This window comes from Ictidomys tridecemlineatus, chromosome 10 (genome assembly GCF_052094955.1).
Source record: "Ictidomys tridecemlineatus isolate mIctTri1 chromosome 10, mIctTri1.hap1, whole genome shotgun sequence".
NCBI classification, from domain to species: domain Eukaryota; kingdom Metazoa; phylum Chordata; class Mammalia; order Rodentia; family Sciuridae; genus Ictidomys; species Ictidomys tridecemlineatus.
This window is the reverse complement of record NC_135486.1, coordinates 124,163,914-124,182,429: the sequence shown is the minus strand read 5'-3', so window position 1 is coordinate 124,182,429 and position 18,516 is coordinate 124,163,914. Positions and strand designations below refer to the sequence as shown.

Here is an 18,516-nt window from a genome sequence, read left to right as displayed (position 1 = left end):
AGTGGGACGGCCTCTCAGTTCTTCACTGGCACAGCGGGAGGGAAACAAAAGAGTTCCGCTAACCCAGAGAGCGAGCGACGCTAAGGAATCTAGGGGCCAAGGCGGGGGATAGGGAGCTCGGCGACCGGAAATACCTTTGGGTGCGTCCGCTCTAGGACCGCGAGAAACTCAGGTTACACGAACTCAGTGGTGCGGGGGCTAGAAAACTAAGGTGACCTCAGAAAAGATGGCTGCGTCCTAGGCTCTATTCATTTTAGAAAAAGTCACTGAATAGCTTGAATGTCAACCTGGTGTCAGTAACCTGGATTGTTCCCCCTAGAAACACTCTGTCCTCTGTTCCTGAGGGTCCCTTGGCGGCTCCACTTGCCCATAGTTAATATGGCCCCGGTTGCTTCTCAGGGCGGGCGGCGGCGAGTGATCCAGAAGTGGAAAAAGATGGGGTCAGGGAACCTGGTGGCCCCGCGCTGCCGCCTCAAGTTCTGCAAGAAGGTATAACCAGCGATCTTTTTTTTTTTTTTTTAAACAACCTCATTTAAAATGTTATTAAAAATTTCAGTGGGCTGGGGATGTGCTCAAGCGGTAGCGCGCTCCCCTGGCATGCGTGCGGCCTGGGTTCGATCCTCAGCACCACATACAAACAAAGATGTTGTGTCTGCTGAAAACTAAAAAATAAATATTAAAAAAAAATTTAAAAAAAAATTTCATTGACCAGGTGCGAAAGAATATTCCGTGACGTCACTTCCTATTCAATTCCTTTATTATCAGTTTCTTAAGTATTCCTGAACAGAAGTCATATTTACTAGCTCTTACGACACTGGGCCGAATCTCTCTCAATGCCTTAGGAGTTCAACGTCGTCTTAGAAAAGAGAAAGCGGAAACCCGGCTGTTAGCCAAAGGCAGATATCCCTTCAGTGACTGCAGGTCTTCAGCCTTTCCCAGCGCCTCACACTGCCTCCTCCAGGTGTGTGCCAGAAAAGCTACGTGAACACTTTGAATATGCTGACCCCTGCTGACCATATGAAAAGGAGCTGGATTTTAAGTGTATTAGGTATGATTGAGTAAAATATTAGGTGCATTAATGGATGACAGGATTCATTTGTTTCATTTATTTATTTTCAATTTTTTTGTGGGTGATACGGATTGAATCCAGGGCTTTGATCATGTTAGGAAAACGTACCACTGAGCTACATTCCCAGCTCCTTTTTTTTTTTTAAAGCTCCACTTCCTTGAATTTCCTAACTCCAGGCTCTCCAGACAGAAGATAATAGCCCACTCTACAAAACTGCACTTGGTTCTGTGATATGACTAAAGAGATTAGTAGTATTTGTTTACCTTAATTGGTCATTTACTATGTACAAGACTTTAAGTGCTGCAGGGCACGGTGGCAAAGCCTGTAATCCAGCAGCTTGGGAGGCTGAGGCAGGAGAATCGTGAGTTCAAACACAGCCTCAGCGAAAGCGAGGTGCTAAGCAACTCTGTGAGACCCTGTCTCTAAGTAAAATACAAAATAGGGCTGGGGATGTGGCTCAGTGGTTAAACACCCCTTGGTCCAATTCCTGGTTTAAACACACACACACACACACACACACACTTTAAGTGGTCTTTCTGGTTAACTCATTAAACAACTCTTCAGAGATAGGTAATCTCGTTTATCAGGAAGCTAAGGACCAGAGATTATCTTCTTAAGGCTACAGAACTAGTGAGTAGTGGAGCCAGGATTGAAATCCAGGCAATCTGACTCCAGAACACATGCTGGAACACACAGAATTGAGAAGGCAATTTTTTTAAGAGAGAGAGAATTTTAATATTTATTTTTCAGTTTTCATCAGACACAACATCTTTGTTTGTATGTGGTGCTGAGGATCGAACCCGGGCCACACGCATGCCAGGCGAGAGCGCTACTGCTTGAGCCACATCCCCAGCCCAAGAGAAGGCAATTTTTCAACAACCAGAGAGAAGCGGAATTTGAGGCCAGATAGAGTAGTAACATGGGGTAGTGCAAGAAGCAGGGACCTAGAGATCAGAAAAGATACTTCGGGCCTCATGCACTGTTCCACAGTCCTATAACCCTGAAAAGAAAAGCTAAAAATAATAGGCTATGATAAGCCATGAAAAGTAAATAAGAAAGATATATTTAGGGGTCATGTAAAAGAGGAAGAAAGTCGTTTCATGTGTATAGGAGGTATGTGAAATTTCCTAGGAGGAAGGATGACAGGAACAAAAGGTGCCCTGTGGGCTTCTCTGATTCAGACCCTTACAGATTTAAGTCTGGGGTCTCCTTGCTGGTCTCTGGGCGCCTAGCCTTTTGCCTTTCCCATCCATCCTTTGTGACAGTCTGTTGTAGTGAAAAGAAATGAGAAATCAGGAGGTTTAGGTTTCAGGCTTGTCTCTGCCACTGACTCAACTGTGTGACCTTCAGTAAGTTCCCTTCTATCTCTGGGCCTCAGCTTTCTCTGACTATATTCTGTGGAACGGTATTCCCACGAAATGCCCTATGGGGGAAAAATAAGAATTTTCCTCCATGTCCCTTAGAGAGTCCCTTTAACATATTTAAGATACAGGGCAGTCTTCAGAAAGAAACCTAAGGCCAGATGTGGTGGTATATGCCTGTTGTCCCAGCTATTTGGGATGCTGAAGCAGGAGGATCCCTTGAGCCCATGATTTGGGGACCAACTTAGGTGAGACTCTTACTCAAAAAAAAAAAAAAAAAAAAGAAAGAAAGAAAAGAAAAGGGAAGAAGAAAGAAAGAACCAGGTATAATGGCACATGTCTGTAATCCCAAGTAGGAAGCTGAGGCAGGAGAACTTCAAATTCAATGCCAGCTTGGGCAACTTAGCAAGACTCTATCTCAGATTTAAAAAAAAAAAATAGAAAGGGCTGGGGATGTACCTCAGTGGTCCAGCACCACTGGATTCAATCCCTAGTACCAGAAAGAGAGAATGAGGCTGAGGATGTAGCTCAGGGATAGAGTGCTTTCCTAGCATGTCTGAGGCCCTGAGTTCCATCCCCAATACTGAAAAAAGAAAGGAGGGGAGGGAGAGGGGAAGGAAAGAACTGCATCCACTGCTTACCAAACCGTGCTTAAAACATTGACCCACAGGAGTTTTAGAGGCTTAAAAGCCCACCCCAGGGCTACCAGGAACTGGCTCCTCCATCTTCCTCTTCACTCGACCAAAACCTGAAACCATCATTCCAGCCTCCTTTGATGCTCCGCATGCTTAGCCAAAGAAGGAAGCAGGTGCTTCTTGTTAACCTCTAGCCTCGTCTGCAACTCTCCATCTCCACCCTTCCTCTATCCTCTTCTGTAGTTCATTCTAGAGCAGCCAAAGTGTGTTTGTTTGTTTAATGCAAATCAGATCTAATTAACATGCTGCCTAAACCCCCAGTGGTTTACAAGAAGCACATACAGGAGTCAACTTCACACACAAAAAGGGACAGTGGTTGCGGGGAGGGAGGAATATGGAGTCAGTGTTTCATGGGTGCAGAATTTTAATTGGGGAAAATGAAGAAGTTCTGGAGCCTGATTGGGTTTTTATTTCTTTGTTGTTGTTGTTGTTGTTAATTTTTTGTTGTAATTGTAGATGAACAAAATGCCTTTATTTTATTTGTTAATTTTAGGTGGTGCTAAGGATCGAACCCAGTGCCTCATGCATGCTAGGCAAGCGCTTTGCTACTGATCTGCAGCCAACCCATGATGGTTTTGATAGTCATAAAACAATTTGAATGTATAGCCACATGATGAGGTTTCAGTCCATAGCAAGTACAACAACTGTCCCAAGGGATTATGTTGCCAGGTGATGTCAAATCCTTCTTAGTTTAAGTACTCTATGATATTCACACAACAATTAAGTGGCCTAAGGCAGCATTCCTCAGAATGAACCCCTGTGCTTAATCAACACATGACTGTATTTATAGCCACTGTACTGTATACTTAAAAATAGTTTAGGTGGAACTGGGGAGTATGGCTCAATGGTAGAGCAATGGACAAGTATGTGCAAGGCCCTGGATTTAATCCATAGCACTGTACAAACACAATCCTGGTATATTTAGAACCAAGTCCAAACTTTGCATTCTTGCAACCAGAGCTTCTGTGACCTGCCCCTTCCCCTTCTCCAAACCATCTGTAAATCTGTACTTTGCTCTTGGGTCCAAACACAAGTGTCTTTTCTGTACCTCTCCCAAACTCATTCCTAGTTCAGAAGGTTCACTTGCTGTTCCCTGTACCCCCTACTCTTTCCATCCCAAAACCTGCAGCCCTGAGACCCTTTCCTCTCCAGCTCCCATGGCTCCTCAACAGATCTGTAGGGTCTAGGCTTCTTCCACAAATCTCACTTCACATGCTTTGCAAAGACATCTTCTGACAACACCTATCAAACAGTCCTGCTTTTGTTCAAGAACTTCCTATGGTTCCTCAGTACCTGCAAAATAAACTTCAGACTCTTCTGCTGGGATGGGTTGCTCTCTCAGATTGACCTATTATAGGTTAGATATGAGATGTCCCCTAAGGTCATGTGTGAAACAATGCAAGAAGATTCAGAAGTAAAATGATTAGATTATGAGAGCTTGAATCTAATCAATGGATTAATCCACTGATGTGGATTAACTGGATTATAATTGAAGTGGCACCCTCTTTCTCCCTAGAAAAGACTTTAGCTGGGCTTCTCTAGAAATCATCACCCAGACTGATTTTAGGACTTTCAGCAAAAGAGTCTCTGCAAAAGAGTTCAGTGTAGATAAACTTCCTATTTTCCTGCCGACCTATTTTACTTGGCCACTGGGTGAGAAGATACCAGCACTCCAGGTGCTGGACACCCCTTATTAGTTTTCTCAAACATATCTGTTAGGTGCAGGGCAGGCTGAAGTAAGTTTTCTGCAGGGCAGGCTGAACGAATGTTAGCTGCAGGATAACCCACGCACTCAAACCCCCCTCTGTCTGGTCCTTTATCACCTGTTTGCATCAAGGCTGAACACTCAACCCCCACTTGTCTGGTGCAACGGAAACCCACATCTAGCCCCTACCGCGTCTGCCTGAAGGCAGAATATGACACTACTGTATGATCCAATCACTGAAGGCCAACAAGGCAGCTTGCAGACTCAGAGACCCCATTAGATTTGGGCTATACAAACTCCCTCCTGCTGGGCCCCTCTCTCTTGCTCTTGCTCTTTCTTCTCTTGCTTCGCTCTCCCTCTCCCTCTCTCCTCTCCTCTTCTGTCTCTCTCTGCTCTCCCCCCCCCTTTCTTCTCTCTTTCCCCACTCTTTCTTTCTGTCTCTTTTTCTCCTCTTTTGCACAGCTGCAATAAAGATCTCTTGGTTGCTCCGAGTGTTGTGGTCACTTTCCTTTCAATATCCAGCATAGTGCTTTGAAGAAATGTGCAAACAAGGCCTCTGCCCTTGAGCTAGACTTCACAGAGATGTCTACATTTTTAAGATAAGATAAGTTTACAACTGGGCTCCATGGTAACAGCTGGCAGGAGGAGAAAAGAAGGGGAGAAGAAGCTCTCCCCTTCTCAGGTGTTGTCCTTGAAAGGTTAACTTGCCCAAAATTGTGAAAGAAAAAGCTGCTTTTATGTGAACTTCTGCAGACTGTGAACTTCTGAGCCCCTCCCCTTACATGCTGGGTATAAAACTCTGAAACTCCCTGAACTCGGGGTTCAGGGGGTTGATTGATTACAGCAAAGGCTTTACCCTCTGAACCTGGCTGCAGCCAAATAAAAGTGTTTCCTGCTATCTTCGGTGCCTTACCTCGTTCGTCCCTGCAGCATAATGATAGGTAGGATGTGGCTGCAAGATATAGGTCACTGGGTGCTTAACTTTAGGGTATATATACTTTGAACCTGAACAGAACACTTCCTCTTCCCTCCCTCTCCCTCTTTCTCTCCCCTGCTCCCTCTTCCCCTTCTCTCCTTCCTGGCTGTCATGTCTCAGCTGCTGTCCTCCACCAGACCCTTCCCTTAACATTCTGCCTCACTTGGGGGCAGAGCTATGGAGTTGGTCAGCCATGGACTGAACCTCTGAAATTTTCAGCCAAAATAAATTTTTCCTCCTCTACATTGTTCTCTTTGGGTCTTTCAGTCACAGTGACACAAAGCTGACTAAAACATGACCCCATCCCTCAGCTGCATGTTTTCCCTTATTCCACTCCCAGGTCTTCATGTTTTAGTCAAGTGGAACTGCTGACCATTCCACATGCAGGTCTACCTAGTCTATTGAAAACTTTGTCATTCTTCAAGTCCGGTGTGCTCCACCTCCTCTGGGAAGCCTTCCTAGATTCAGAAGACCTGCCCAAGTCTCTTCAAGGTCCTCCCACATATTATTTTATAATAACAATAACGAATGTTGATTAAACACTAATGTGAAGCCAGTTCCTGGGGAAGCTGGGTCAGAGAATTGCTTGACTCTAGGAATTTGAGACTAATCTGGGCACAGTAGTGAGACTCCACCAAAAAAGGGAGTAGGGGCTAGGGGTATAGCTTGGTGGTAGAGCATTTCCCTAGCATGTGCAAGGACCTGAGTTTGATCCTTACTACTGCAAAACAAAAACAAATCAAATAAAAACAAAACAAAAAACCACTAATGCACAAGACTCCATTATTTATAATCTTTTTTATTTATTTATTTATTTATTTATTTATTTATTTTGAATTTTTTTAATATTTATTTTTCAGTTCTCGGCAGACACAACATCTTTGTTGGTATGTGGTGCTGAGGATCGAACCCGGGTCGCACGCATGCCAGGCGAGCGCGCTACCGCTTGAGCCACATCCCCAGCCCATCTTTTTTATTTTTTATTTTTTTGTAGTTGTAGATGGACAGAATGCCTTTATTTTATTTGTTTATTTTTATGCGGTGCTGAGGATCAAACCCAGTGCCTCATGCATGCTAGGCAATCGCTCTACTACTGAGCTACAGCCCCAGCACCTATTTGTAATCTTTATACCAATTTATCACAGGGTGACCAGCACCCTGACAGTATAGTTTTCTGCTCAAGAGGTAACGAGCCACCTGAGAAAATGAAAGTCTTAAATAACTAGTGAAGAATTAAGAGACCCAGAGCCAGAAATTAGTTTTAAAAAGCAAAGCACCTGATAGGTCTTCCAGTCCTGTTAGGAGCTGGAACTGAAGGACTAGAAAATGGCTCTGGTCCTTTGTTTAAGGGAGAACATCAAAAGCAGGGGATAAGGTTTCAGTGAGGGAGTGTTGTGGCAGGGGATTTGCAGCAAACAGATTGACTGGCATCTTGGCAAGTTACACCCATCTCTGAGAGGCTGTGTGGCTATGTAGCTCCAGCAGGTCACCCCAATTCCAGAGCAGTGCTGAACCTGGCAGAGCTAAGTAGGAATTTCCATGTTTTGGGCAGTCTCAGAACCAGCATGAGTGCCTCTGGGAGTTCCCAGATTCCAGACTTTCCTACCTAGTGGCTTCCATGATGATTGGGTTCACACACATTTCAAGGATGACTCCTGGCACCAATTTGTTTGTTGTTGTTGTTTTGGTTTGGTTTGGTGTTTTTCTTTTGTTTTGTACCAGGGATTGAACCTAGGGGCGCTTAACTACTGAGTCACATCCTCAGCCCTTTTTATATTTTATGTAGAGACAGAGTCTCACTGAATTGCTTAGGGCCTCACTAAGTTGAGGAGGCTGGCCTTGAGCTTGCAATCCTCCTGGCTCAGCTTCCCTAGCTGCTGAGACGACAGGCATGCATCACCACACCCGGCTCCTTATACCAATCTTATGAGATACGTGTTGTTATTTCCAGGTTTTTAGAGACAAGGAAACTGATGCACTTAGGCAAGCAATGATTTGCCCAGGATTGCCTAGCAAAGAGCAGGTGAGTTAGAAGCTGAACCCAGTCTGCCTAGAGCCAGTGCTCTTAACCTCGCCCCATATTGTGACCCTTTTCTATCATTTTTGTGAAACAAGCCTCCTTTGCTGCTTCCTCTGCTGGAGAACCTCTCCCCACACCAGTTCTTCCTCATGCCATGGTAAGCAAGGACAGTTCTCCCTGCAGCATTTCCTGGCTTATCATCAGCTAGGCTGAGTTAGGTGGTGCACCAATCACTTTCTTCCACATTCCAACCTTGCTAAGTTGTTAAGGCTGGCCTCAAACTTGACTTCCTCTTGTCACAGCTTTTCAAGTAGCTGGTATAGCTGGCATTGCAGATGTGCACCACCACAACCAACTCTTCTTTACACTTTGTAAGGTGTAAAATGTTGACAATAATTCAGTCTTTTCAACAAATGTTTATTGCACATTTACTATGTCATACATATTATCTTGTTAAACTTTCAATCTTCACAGCAACCCTTTGAGGTAGATATTAACCTTCCTCTTACAGATGAGGGAACTGAGGCTCAGGAAGGGCATATGACTTACCAGAAGTGCCCTGGGGCAATTTTTTAGAGAACAGATTTAGGCCACATGCATCAGGTACTCATGCACCAGTCCACCTGCCCTACATCCTGGGGGACCATGTGTTCCTGCAGGCTTCTCTCCCCAGGCCTCAGCATTTACCTCTGAAGTAGACAGGGAGTCAGTGGATGTTTCCTGAGATGATGGCAAGGTCTCAGTTGCACCTGCTACTGAGATAACACTGAGAAAAGTCCAGCCTCTAACTCTCCACCCCCACCTTTTTTTTTTTTTTTTTTTAACAGAAGACTGGGAGAGGGGTATCAGTTTTAATCTGTTTAGATCTTTACAGGCACTTTTCTTATTTACAAGTTTGGAAACTTGAGGGATCCTTGAGGGAAGCACAAGGGATGAATATCAGTTCCCAAATCCCTGACTCAGGGTTCAGTCAGTGCCAAGGTGAAGTTGAAGTCCAGCTGGTGGGAGCTGCTCACCCGCACTCCTCGAAGATGTCTGGGTAGTGCCGGAAGAGCACTGGTGGATCCCGGTCACCTCGGACTGGGGCCCGAGGCACAGCCCGAATGCCAGGCCTCCGGCCCCGCCGCCCCCCAGAGCAGGAGCGGTGGATCCACTGGTGGGCTTCCACTGCGAACTTCCTCTTGAAGCGCATGCCACATTCAGGGCAGGGGAAGGGCCGCTCGCCCGAGTGCATGCGCCGGTGGCTGACCAGCAGCGACGGGTAGGTGAAGCGGCGGCCGCAGTCTGCACATACATGACGCCGCTGGTTTGCCTGAGCATCCACACTGGGCACGGGTACTGGGGACTGTGCACGTGCCGTCTGGTCCCAGGCAGCTTTCATGGGCAGCTGTGCTCTCGCAGAGGCCTTGCTAGTAGTGCAGTCAGGGTTGTGTTTAACTAACTCTTCATGCTGCTCCTTCCCAGGAGTCATCTCTCTTCTGGCCGCAGGACCTTCCTTGGGTTCCAACTTCTCCTTGTTTGAGATGTCTCCTGGGAAACAGGTATTAAGGTACATTTTAAAACACTTTTGCATAAACCATCTCAGGTTATAGGTTGCTTTTTACTTATGAAGTGCTGAAAAAAAAATACTGCCAGTAATTAACCTTTGGTGGAAGGTGAACAGATCTCCTTCCTCATGTGTCAAATGGAAACAATAATGGTTTCTTGACTTCATAAGATCCATGGGAGAGTTAAATGAATAATGCATAGTCAGCAGTTTGCTCCAGTTCACTTCCCTGGGGTTGATGAGGGGAAAAGGCCCAAGTTAATCAATTACCAGTATTTTCTCTGATACCACTTTGCCTTGCTTGAGAAATGTGAAAAGTAGACCGGAAGCCACTTCCATTGTTAAGGACATTTGAGTTGTGCTTGAAAAGGGGAGAATGGTGCTTTCTATCAGAGGGACTTGGAAACCTGAGTCTTGGACTTGGGCTCCTGGCGTCAACATGACTACTGACTCAAGTTCTGCAAACTTTGTACTAGGTCTGCTTTCTTTCCTCTTCTAGTATCCAACATAGGTTGGTTCTTTCATTAGAGATGTTGGGATTGAGGACCTGAAAGAAAACTTTGCTAGGAAGAGTATCAAGGGGGGGTGGTGGGAGGAGACCTGGGACAACCCCTCACCTCTCAGAGCTCCTCCCAGGCTTTCCCCCTCCTCAGGATCCTGGGCGGCGGAGCTCCAAGCCTCACTCTCCTGTTCCATCCAAGAGATGAGGGCTGGTTTAGGGCCTGGGAATCCTGGGAGAGAACAGGGATCACAGTGCCGGCCTGAGAGGCTGTCCTGGAAGATGGCATCCCCCTGCCACAGTGAGGGTACCTCCTCAGAACTTATGCTCAACCTGGACAGAGTCTGCAATGCTCTGGATGAAGCGGATGCGGAAGGGTAGGACTCCCGGGGGAGTACCTGAAGCCCCGGGAATGGGAGGTGGCTGGCGCCGTTGGTGGACTAGTGCGGGGTGAGGGCTCACGATCCACTGGGTCCTTCTGTATCATGTCCCCCAGGAAACCCGGTGAAGGAGGGGGGCTCTGGCCAGGGGCCTCACCGAGCGCGCCCAGGTGGCCGTAGGTCTCGCGCATCACGTCCCGGTACAGCACCCTCTGCGCGGGCCGCAGACACCCCCACTCCTCCGGGGAGAAGTACACGGCCACGTCCGCGAAGCTCACGGCCCCGGGCTCCCTGCAACCTGGCCGGGTGTCCCTGGGTCTCAGCGCCAGGAGCTGGGCTGGGGGCGGCGCCATGGGGTTTCCAACCCCGAGTAGCGGCAGCCTAGTCCCTGAGGCCACCGCCTCCCGGCTCCTGGCCTCAGCTTTCTTCGAACACGGGAAGGGTTGCCCAGGCCCGGGCCCCGCCCAGCCTCGGCGTCCGAACGCTGCCGGGAATGGGAACCGAAATAGTAGGGACTGGCTACTAGGGATTCGGGGATGGGGACAAATAAAACTCCTTGGTGTTTATTCACTTCATGGCCGCTTGGACATAGACACCCGGGTTAAAGGACCCGGAAGGTGCCTTCAGAAAATATGGCGACAATTTGGCTTCAGTTACCACTGGTTGTTCTTGAGGGCGCCGTTTCTTTTAAGCATATCAAATATGGCGCTTTCTGGCTTCTCTGGCATCAGCATCTCATTTGCCCTTAAATATAATGGCTGCTTCAGGAGTTTTCCCCGCCCTCCTTGTCCCCGGGGCCCCTTCTTTTGGTGTGGCAGGAGGACTGACTGGAAAGTCGAGGAAAATTTTCTTGCCCTCAAGAAAGATGGACGCAGCTCACTCCACCTCTCTTTACCCCCAACACACAGCGGTTGATGATTGGCTGTAACCGCAGGAAGAAGCTGCGCTGTGATTGGTCCGGATCGGCGGGGCGTTTGAAACAGAGCCTGAATCCTCCGTGGCCAACTGGAGCTCAAGAAGAACTTTGGCGGCTTTGGTGCCTGAGAATTGGTCCTCCACGGTTTCCCCCGTGCCTTTCGGCGGCGGGATCTAGAATCTGGACCCCAGCTCTTGCGGGAAGACACTGTGGCAAAACCTGGGTACGGCAGTCCAGGTAGAAAACAGTACGTGTTTACAGCTGCGGAGCCAACAGGACACTTTGTATATGCGAGCTTCCGCTTGCCCTGGCTCTGGGATACGCCTGTAATTCCAGATACACAGGAGGCTGGGGCCGGAGGGTCGCAAGTTTGAGGCCAGCCTCAACAACTTAGCGAGCTCCTGTCTCAAAGCAAAAAATAAAGGGGCTGGGGATGTAACTCAGTTGTAGAGCACCGGTGGGTTTAACCCCCAGTACTGCAAAAGAAAAAATAATATAACGAGGTTTGTTATGTAAAGAGGAGTACCTTAAACTCCCCGTATTTCTTTTCTTTTTTTAATTTTTTTTTACTTATAGATGGACACAATATCTTTATTTATTTTTATGTGATGATGTGATCAAACCCAGTGCCTCACGTGAGCAAGGCAAGTGCTCTGCCACTGAGCCACAACCCCCATTTCTTGAAGGAAACTACTTCTAACTCTTTATTAATTTGAGTTATAATGTACATACAGTAAAATACCCAGATCTTCAATGTAAGATTCCTTGAGTTTTAACAAATGAAACTGTTACCCAAAACAAGATTGGGACATGGATGTCACCTCTGATGTTTCCTTGTGTACCCTTTCCAGTCTCTTTTTTTTTTTTTTAATATTTATTTTTTAGTTGTAGTGCTCTACCACTGAGCCACAACCCCAGCCCCACTTTTTAAAATTGACACGTTAATATTGCACATTTGGGGAATACTGTCTGATGTTTTGATACATGTAGACATTATGTAATATTCAAATCAGGATAAGCATATCCATCCCCTGAAGTATCTATTGTTTCTTTGTAGTGAAAACATTCACAACAGTGAATTATTGTACTGCATATTTCAAAAAACCTAGAAAGAAGAATTCTTCTTTTTGAAACATACAGTACAATTATCATTATCTGGAGTTAACATGCCTTGCAGAACACCAGAACTTATTTCCCATACAGTCAAAACTTTTATTGTGGTAAAATACATAGATAAAATAGACTAACCATTTTAAGCCTTCCTGTTCTGTGGTACTTAAAGGACATTCACAATATACCACTATCATCACTTTGGTGTTTTTATCACCCCATAAGGAAACATCCCACCCATTTAGCAGCCTCTTCCATCCTCTCCTTCCCCACCCAGCCCCTGACAACCACAAATCTGCTGTCTCTATGGAATTGCTTTTTCTTGATATTTCATATAAATTCATTCATACCATGCCTTTTTTTTTTCATTGTTGATGGACACATATCTTTATTTTTATTTATTTATTTTTATGTGTGCTGAGGATCAAACAGTGCCTCATGCATGCAAAGCAAGCGCTGTATCACTGACCTACAACCACATGACCTTTTGTGTTTGGTTTCTGTCATTTAGAATATTGTTCTCAAGGTTCAGCCACGTTGTAGTATTTATCAGTATTGTTTTTCATTCCTTTTGATAGCTGAATAACATCCTCTTGTATGTAGAGACCACATTTTTGTTTATCCATTCATTAGTTGATGGACATCTGAATTTCTACCTTTGGCTATTGTGAATAGTGCTGCTATGAACATTTGTGTATAGGGGTTTTTTTTGTTGTTGTTTAACAACTTTATTGAGATACAATTTGCTCACTGTACAATCCACCCATTTATTTATTTATTTATAGAGAGTGAGAGAGTAGAGAGAGTTTTAATATTTATTGGTGGATACAACGTCTTTGTTTTATACGTGGTGCTGAGGATCGAACCCGGGCCGCACGCATGCCAGGTGAGCGCGCTACCGCTTGATCCACATCCCCAGCCCCAATCCACCCATTTAAAGTGTCCAGTTCTATTTTTTTTTGTACTGGAGTTTGAACCCAGGGGTGCTTAACCACTGAGCCACACCCCCCTCCATTTTATTTAGAGACAAGGTCTCACTTGAGTTGCTTAGGGCCTTGGTAAATTGCGGAGGCTGGCTTTGAACTCACGATCCTCTTGCCTTAGCCTCCCAAGCCGCTGGGATTATAGGATTATAGGCATGCACCACTGTACCAGCTCAGTTTGGTAGTTTAATTTGCCACTTTAATCATTTTAAATCATTTACAGTCCGGCAGCATTTAATACTTTTACAATGTTATGCAACCATTATTATAAATAGAGTCATATGATAATTGCCCTTTTTTATAATTTGACTTTTTTTATTTTTATTTTTTGTAGTTGTAGATGGACAGAATGCCTTTATTTTTTTATGTGGTGCTGAGGATTGAACCCAGTGCCTCATGCATGCTAGGCAAATGCTCTACCACTGAGCTACAGCCCCAGCCCCATAATCTGACTTATTTTACTTAATTTCAAGGTAAATCCATTTTGTAGCACATATTAGGATTTCACTTCTCTTTTTTAAAAATTGTGATAATATGTAACAAAGTTAACCATTTTAAGTGTAGATTCACGTTGTGCAACCATTACTCCAACCATCTCCAGAACATTTTCATCTTCCCACGTTGGGTCAATACATTTTTAATGCTCTGAGTTGTTTCTTTTAGAATTTTAATTTGATGGGGTGGGGGTGGGGTGGTAAACAGGGTATTGAACCCAGGGGCACTTTACCACTGAACTACACCCCAGCCCTTTTTATTTTGAGACAAGGTCCCACTGAATTGCTGAGGCTGGCCTCTAACTTTCAAACCTCCTACCTCAACCTCCTAAAACTGTTGGGATGCTGGGACTATGTGCTGGCTGCTGTTTTTTGATATACCAATTTTTGTCATTATCTAGGGCATCCTGCTGTGATGCTATCACAAATCAAAACTATGTACTAAAGTAGTAAAGATAGGGCTGGGGATGTGGCTCAAGCGGTAGCGCGCTCGCCTAGCATGCGTGCGGCCCGGGTTCGATCCTCAGCAGCGCCACATACCAACAAAGATGTTGTGTCCGCCGAGAACTAAGAAAAAATAAAGGTTAAAATTCTCTCTCTCTCTCTCTCTCTCTCTGTCCCCCTCTCTCATTCTCTCTTTAAAAAAAAAAAAAAGTAGTAAAGATAGATTCTAATCTGTAATACACTACTGCAGTGAGGAAAGGAGCCCAATGTGAGCTGAACTCAACTTTGGTTTGTGTAGCTGCCACTGAGCACTTTAAAGGGGGAATGAAGGGATCAGGAAGGGGCTGCTGGTCCATGTGAAACATGCCTGGGTTTGCTAACAAGATTTAACTGATGCTTATTAAAGTTAAGCTCCTTCCCTCCCACAAAGGCTGGGCGAAAGTCCCCTGTCTCCAGATGTTGGCTGGAACACACAGTAGATTCTTTTTTTTTTTTTAAGAGAAAGAGAGAATTTTTTTTAATATTTATTTTTTAGTTTTCTGTGGACACAACATCTTTATATTTTATTTTTATGTGGTGCTGAGGATCGAACCCAGCGCACATGCCAGGCAATCGTGTTACCGCTTAAGCCACATCCCCAGCCCACAGTAGATTCTTTTGGCAGCCTTGAATTTTCTCAGGCAGGAACTTTTAAGGGGTTGGGGGGATCACCCTGTGAGTGTGGTCTGGAGCTGTTAGAAACTATGTCAGTGTTTATAGTACAAGGCTGAGCTAATGGAGAAATTGCTCAGTTTGGTCAAGGAGAGAATCTTTCTCCATACTTGCTGCTTTAGATTCCAGCCCCTTTCTCACCTCTATTCCCAACACACTTAATGAAATCTTTGTATATAGTCTCTGTATGTGCTTGTTGTTTCCTTTCTTATTCAATTGTTTGAGACTTCTAATTACCTCCCCTCCTTGTGTTATCTACTCCTTCTCCTTTAAGTTGTTCCAAATTATTAAGGATAGTAGCATCAGCTCTCAAATCCATATTTCCCCCTTTGGAAACCTCCTTCCCTGAGCCTCATTCCTCTCTCCAGACTGAACTGGGCCTCATCATCTATCACCCAGGGTCTCCCTGGGTTGTAACCTCTGCTTCCTAGATTCAGTGTTTTCCTCTTTGCGTTTTAGTCAAGATGGGTCATCTTGGTGGCTAGTAGAGTTGGACTGTCAGTGCCAGATACCTTCATCCTCCCACTTGGAACATTGTTGCAGTCAGGCAAGAAGATGCCAGAAGACTGCTTGCCGAGGTTGGGGCTGGTCACTGGAGAAAACAAATAAGACCCACTGGCCCTGGAGCCACTCTTGGCCGGCACTCCTGCCTGCCCAAGTTCAGGCCCAACCTCACATTCTTGTTTAATGTTCCTCACTATAGAAAATACTAGGGCCTTTTCAATCAATTTCTATTTTCTGGCCTCCACTGGCTGTTATGGCTGCAATGCATTCTGGCTTTAGGTAAGACTTCTGCCATCCCACCTGTTCATGGTTACATTCAGGTTTTATGGCCTGAGTTCTGCCGCACGGTGCCTCCCTGCGCTCATTGTGGTCATTGGTGCAAAGTGAAGAAATGAGTCTCCTTATTTCTCTATTTTTGAGTCAGGGTCTGGCTGTTTCCCAGACTAGCTTCTCAAACTCCTGGACTCAAGCCATCTTTCTGCCCCAGAGCGGCTGGGACTAGGGTGTGAGCTACCACACCCAGCGATAGGTGTCCTTTGTTCGATCCGCCACCACCACTCTGTCGGGTATAGACAGGGGACAGGCCGGCTGGCCACCACGGGAGAGGCGGATGCTGCCACTTTCTCATGGCCCCACCACTTGCCCACTCGCCTGTGGGAACACCAATCCCCACTTGCTCCAGATTTTTCGGTGGGGTCCTGGCAGGATCACCGGGCCTCACCGAGCGCGCCCAGGTGGCCGTAGGTCTCCCGCATCACGTCCGGGTTCAGCGCCCTCTGCGCGGGCCGCAGACACCCCGACTCCTCAGGGGAGAAGGACACGGCCACGTCCGCGAATCTCACTGCCCGTATTCTCTACATTCTTCAGGGGTGGCGCCATGCGAAATCCCTTCAGTGCTTGGCTAAGATAGGCTTCCGAAACACGAAGATATGGTGTAGCTTTCCTATCAGAAACGCCCATCAGGACCCATTGTCCTGCCCTTAGCCAAGATGGCGCCTCTCCGGCGTCAACATCCTTGCCTTTCCCCTCTGACCTTACCCTACGGGAGTAGAGAAACCGGAGGGGAGATTGGACTCCTGGGCGCAACTTACTGAGAGATGGCCTGCGTTGATTGGACGGCGCCGGGAAGCCCGGGAGACAAGGGAGGCTGTGATTGGTCCTTCTGGAGCGGCCTATTTGAACGAATGAGGATGAAGGAGCGACTGGTCTGAAAGCGGCCGGGGCTGGGGGTCTGCCCTCACTCGCTTTTCCCAGACAGCAGCCTGGGAGAAAGGTTCCGAATGCCTGGCGCAGTTCCTTCCCGCTACTTAGGTGAGACTACCTACGGATCGGTGAGGTGAGTAGAAGCCGAAGGCGAAGACTGGAGCCGTTAAGCGACTCAAGGGAGCGAGGGGCGGCCCGAGCCACCGGTGCTCGCGACCTCGGCTGCCCGCGGCGGCAGGTTCCCGCCTCGCTTTGATTTAGCTCTGGCTGTGGTCACGGATGCCATCCCTCTTAGAGATGCAGAGGCCAAGGTGCTGTTTGCAGGCGGCAGAACCGAGACCCAAAGTTCTGAATCCCGGATTCCGTCGAGTGCTTAGTGTAGGGTCCCTACACAAAGTGTCCAAGCCCGGCGCGACACACGCTTATCATCTCAGCGACTCAGGAGGCCGAGATGAGGATTGCAAGTTCCAGGCCAGTCTGGGCAACTTAGCGAGAACTGTAAATAAATAAAGAAAGAATAAAAAGGACTGGGGATGTATCTCGTTGGTAGAGCATCCCTGGGTTTAATCTTCGCACCTAACAATAATAATAATAATGTTGCGTTACCTCACTTCACAGTCTCTCTTTTACCGTATTAAAAAAAGAATCCTCTGCTGGGTGCGATGGTGCACGCCTGTGATCACAGCGGCTCAGGAGGCTGAAACAGGAGGAACGCAAGGTCGAGGTCAGCCTCAGCAATTTAGCGAGACTGTTAAGAAACATCCAGACCCTGTCTCAAAATTAACAAATTAAAAGGGCTGGGAATGTGGTTCAGTGATAAAGTGTTTCTGGCTTCAATCTCCAGTGCCAAAAAAATAAAAAACAGCCTTCCTCACCCTTGATGAAATGCTTTGAAATACTTGTTTGGTTTCTTTTTTTTCTCTTTGAGGTGCTGGGTGTTGAACACAGGTCCCCTGCATGCTGGGCAAACTCATACCATGAGCCACACTCACAGCCCTATTTGTTTGGTTTTGGAAGTGAGCCTGACTTTGACTTAGTAACAGCAGAAAGGAAAGCAAGTCAGAGGAGAGAACATATGGACAAGGCTTTTATTAGGGTTTCTCCTAAGAGAAGGTAGACAGAACTGACCACAGTGTTGCCGGGAGCCAGCCATGGGTGTGTGTGAGCTGTGAGCATTTGAGCACATGAGGGTACTGGCCTGATGGTGCTGCTCTGATTGGGTTGTGCCACCTATTGTCCTTTTCCCTTGCTCTGCCTTCCATCCCACACAGCACCTGAGATGGGTGTGGCTTTCCTAGATGTCAGTCAATCTGCTGACTGCAAGACATCACCAAGCAACCCCCTGAAACCCAATTCTTTGCTGCCTTATTTGGGTTGAACTTTCTCAGATGTCTTTCCCCCCAATAAATAGGGTTTCAGGCCTGCTCTCTCTCTCTTGCCTGCCTCTCTTGCCTCCCTTGTGGGAGCTGGGGCAGAGGAACTGTCACTGAACCTCAAGAAAAAGGTACTTTCCTTGTCTGTATGAATATTTAGTGCCCAATTCACCTGGAGTGACCCTGACTGATTAGTCGAGTGTCCCAGCACAGTGTCAGGCTGGTTCTAATAATAAAGGGAGAGAGTTATTCATGTGAAAGTGCTTTTTGCAAGGGAGGGAGTTAAGATTTAGGAATGTTGATTGTCTTTAGGTATGCTTAAAAGTGTGCTTTTCTTTTCATTTGAGGACATTTTAACTTCTGGAAAAGGCCCTGTGGAGCCAAGTGTTAGTTTCTCACATTGGGACAATGGTCTGTATAAACATCTTGTGGTAAGTATGGGCTGTTGAAACTGTTAAGAGAACAGGCTGGTGGGAAATGGAAGAGAACACATATCATGGCAGGTAACAAGTTAAGGTCCCTGGGAA

General features: G+C 46.4%; 1 protein-coding gene and 2 long non-coding RNA genes across 4 annotated transcripts; 2 read left to right on the top strand and 1 right to left on the bottom strand.

The window, feature by feature from the left end:
* The first annotated feature begins 52 nt into the window (after positions 1-52).
* Positions 53-1,083, top strand: LOC110597986 (uncharacterized). Its single transcript, XR_002483777.3, has 2 exons — positions 53-489; positions 843-1,083. It is a non-coding gene; the product is annotated as an uncharacterized LOC110597986 (long non-coding RNA).
* A 7,139-nt stretch (positions 1,084-8,222) lies between these two features.
* Positions 8,223-10,916, bottom strand: Znf688 (zinc finger protein 688). Of its 2 annotated transcripts, XM_005323855.5 has the most exons (3): positions 10,409-10,909; positions 9,990-10,103; positions 8,223-9,356 (listed from the first exon to the last, which is right to left on the bottom strand). In XM_005323855.5, exons 1-3 carry the CDS (start codon positions 10,602-10,604, stop codon positions 8,839-8,841), a joined length of 828 nt encoding a protein of 275 aa, XP_005323912.1. In that variant the 5' UTR covers positions 10,605-10,909; the 3' UTR covers positions 8,223-8,838. The 2 variants fall into 2 exon arrangements, with proteins under 2 accessions (XP_005323912.1, XP_013213337.1); XM_013357883.4 differs by lacking the exon at positions 9,990-10,103 and having other exon boundaries at positions 10,409-10,916.
* LOC120887294 (uncharacterized) lies at positions 10,098-13,909 on the top strand. The gene is made up of 2 exons (XR_005730466.2): positions 10,098-10,248; positions 11,160-13,909. It is a non-coding gene; the product is annotated as an uncharacterized LOC120887294 (long non-coding RNA).
* The last annotated feature ends 4,607 nt before the right edge of the window (positions 13,910-18,516 follow it).

What these genes read in the sequence shown, in the direction of transcription:
- Znf688 (XM_005323855.5), bottom strand. Translation starts at nt 10,604, where the DNA reads ATGGCGCCGCCCCCAGCCCAGCTCCTGGCGCTGAGACCCAGGGACACC. An exon ending in CGGCCACCTGGGCGCGCTCG is followed by an intron (nt 10,104 to 10,408) that starts GTGAGGCCCCTG and finishes GTTCTCTCCCAG; the next exon opens with GATTCCCAGGCCCTAAACCA. An exon ending in CCTGGGAGGAGCTCTGAGAG is followed by an intron (nt 9,357 to 9,989) that starts GTGAGGGGTTGT and finishes CCTGTTTCCCAG; the next exon opens with GAGACATCTCAAACAAGGAG.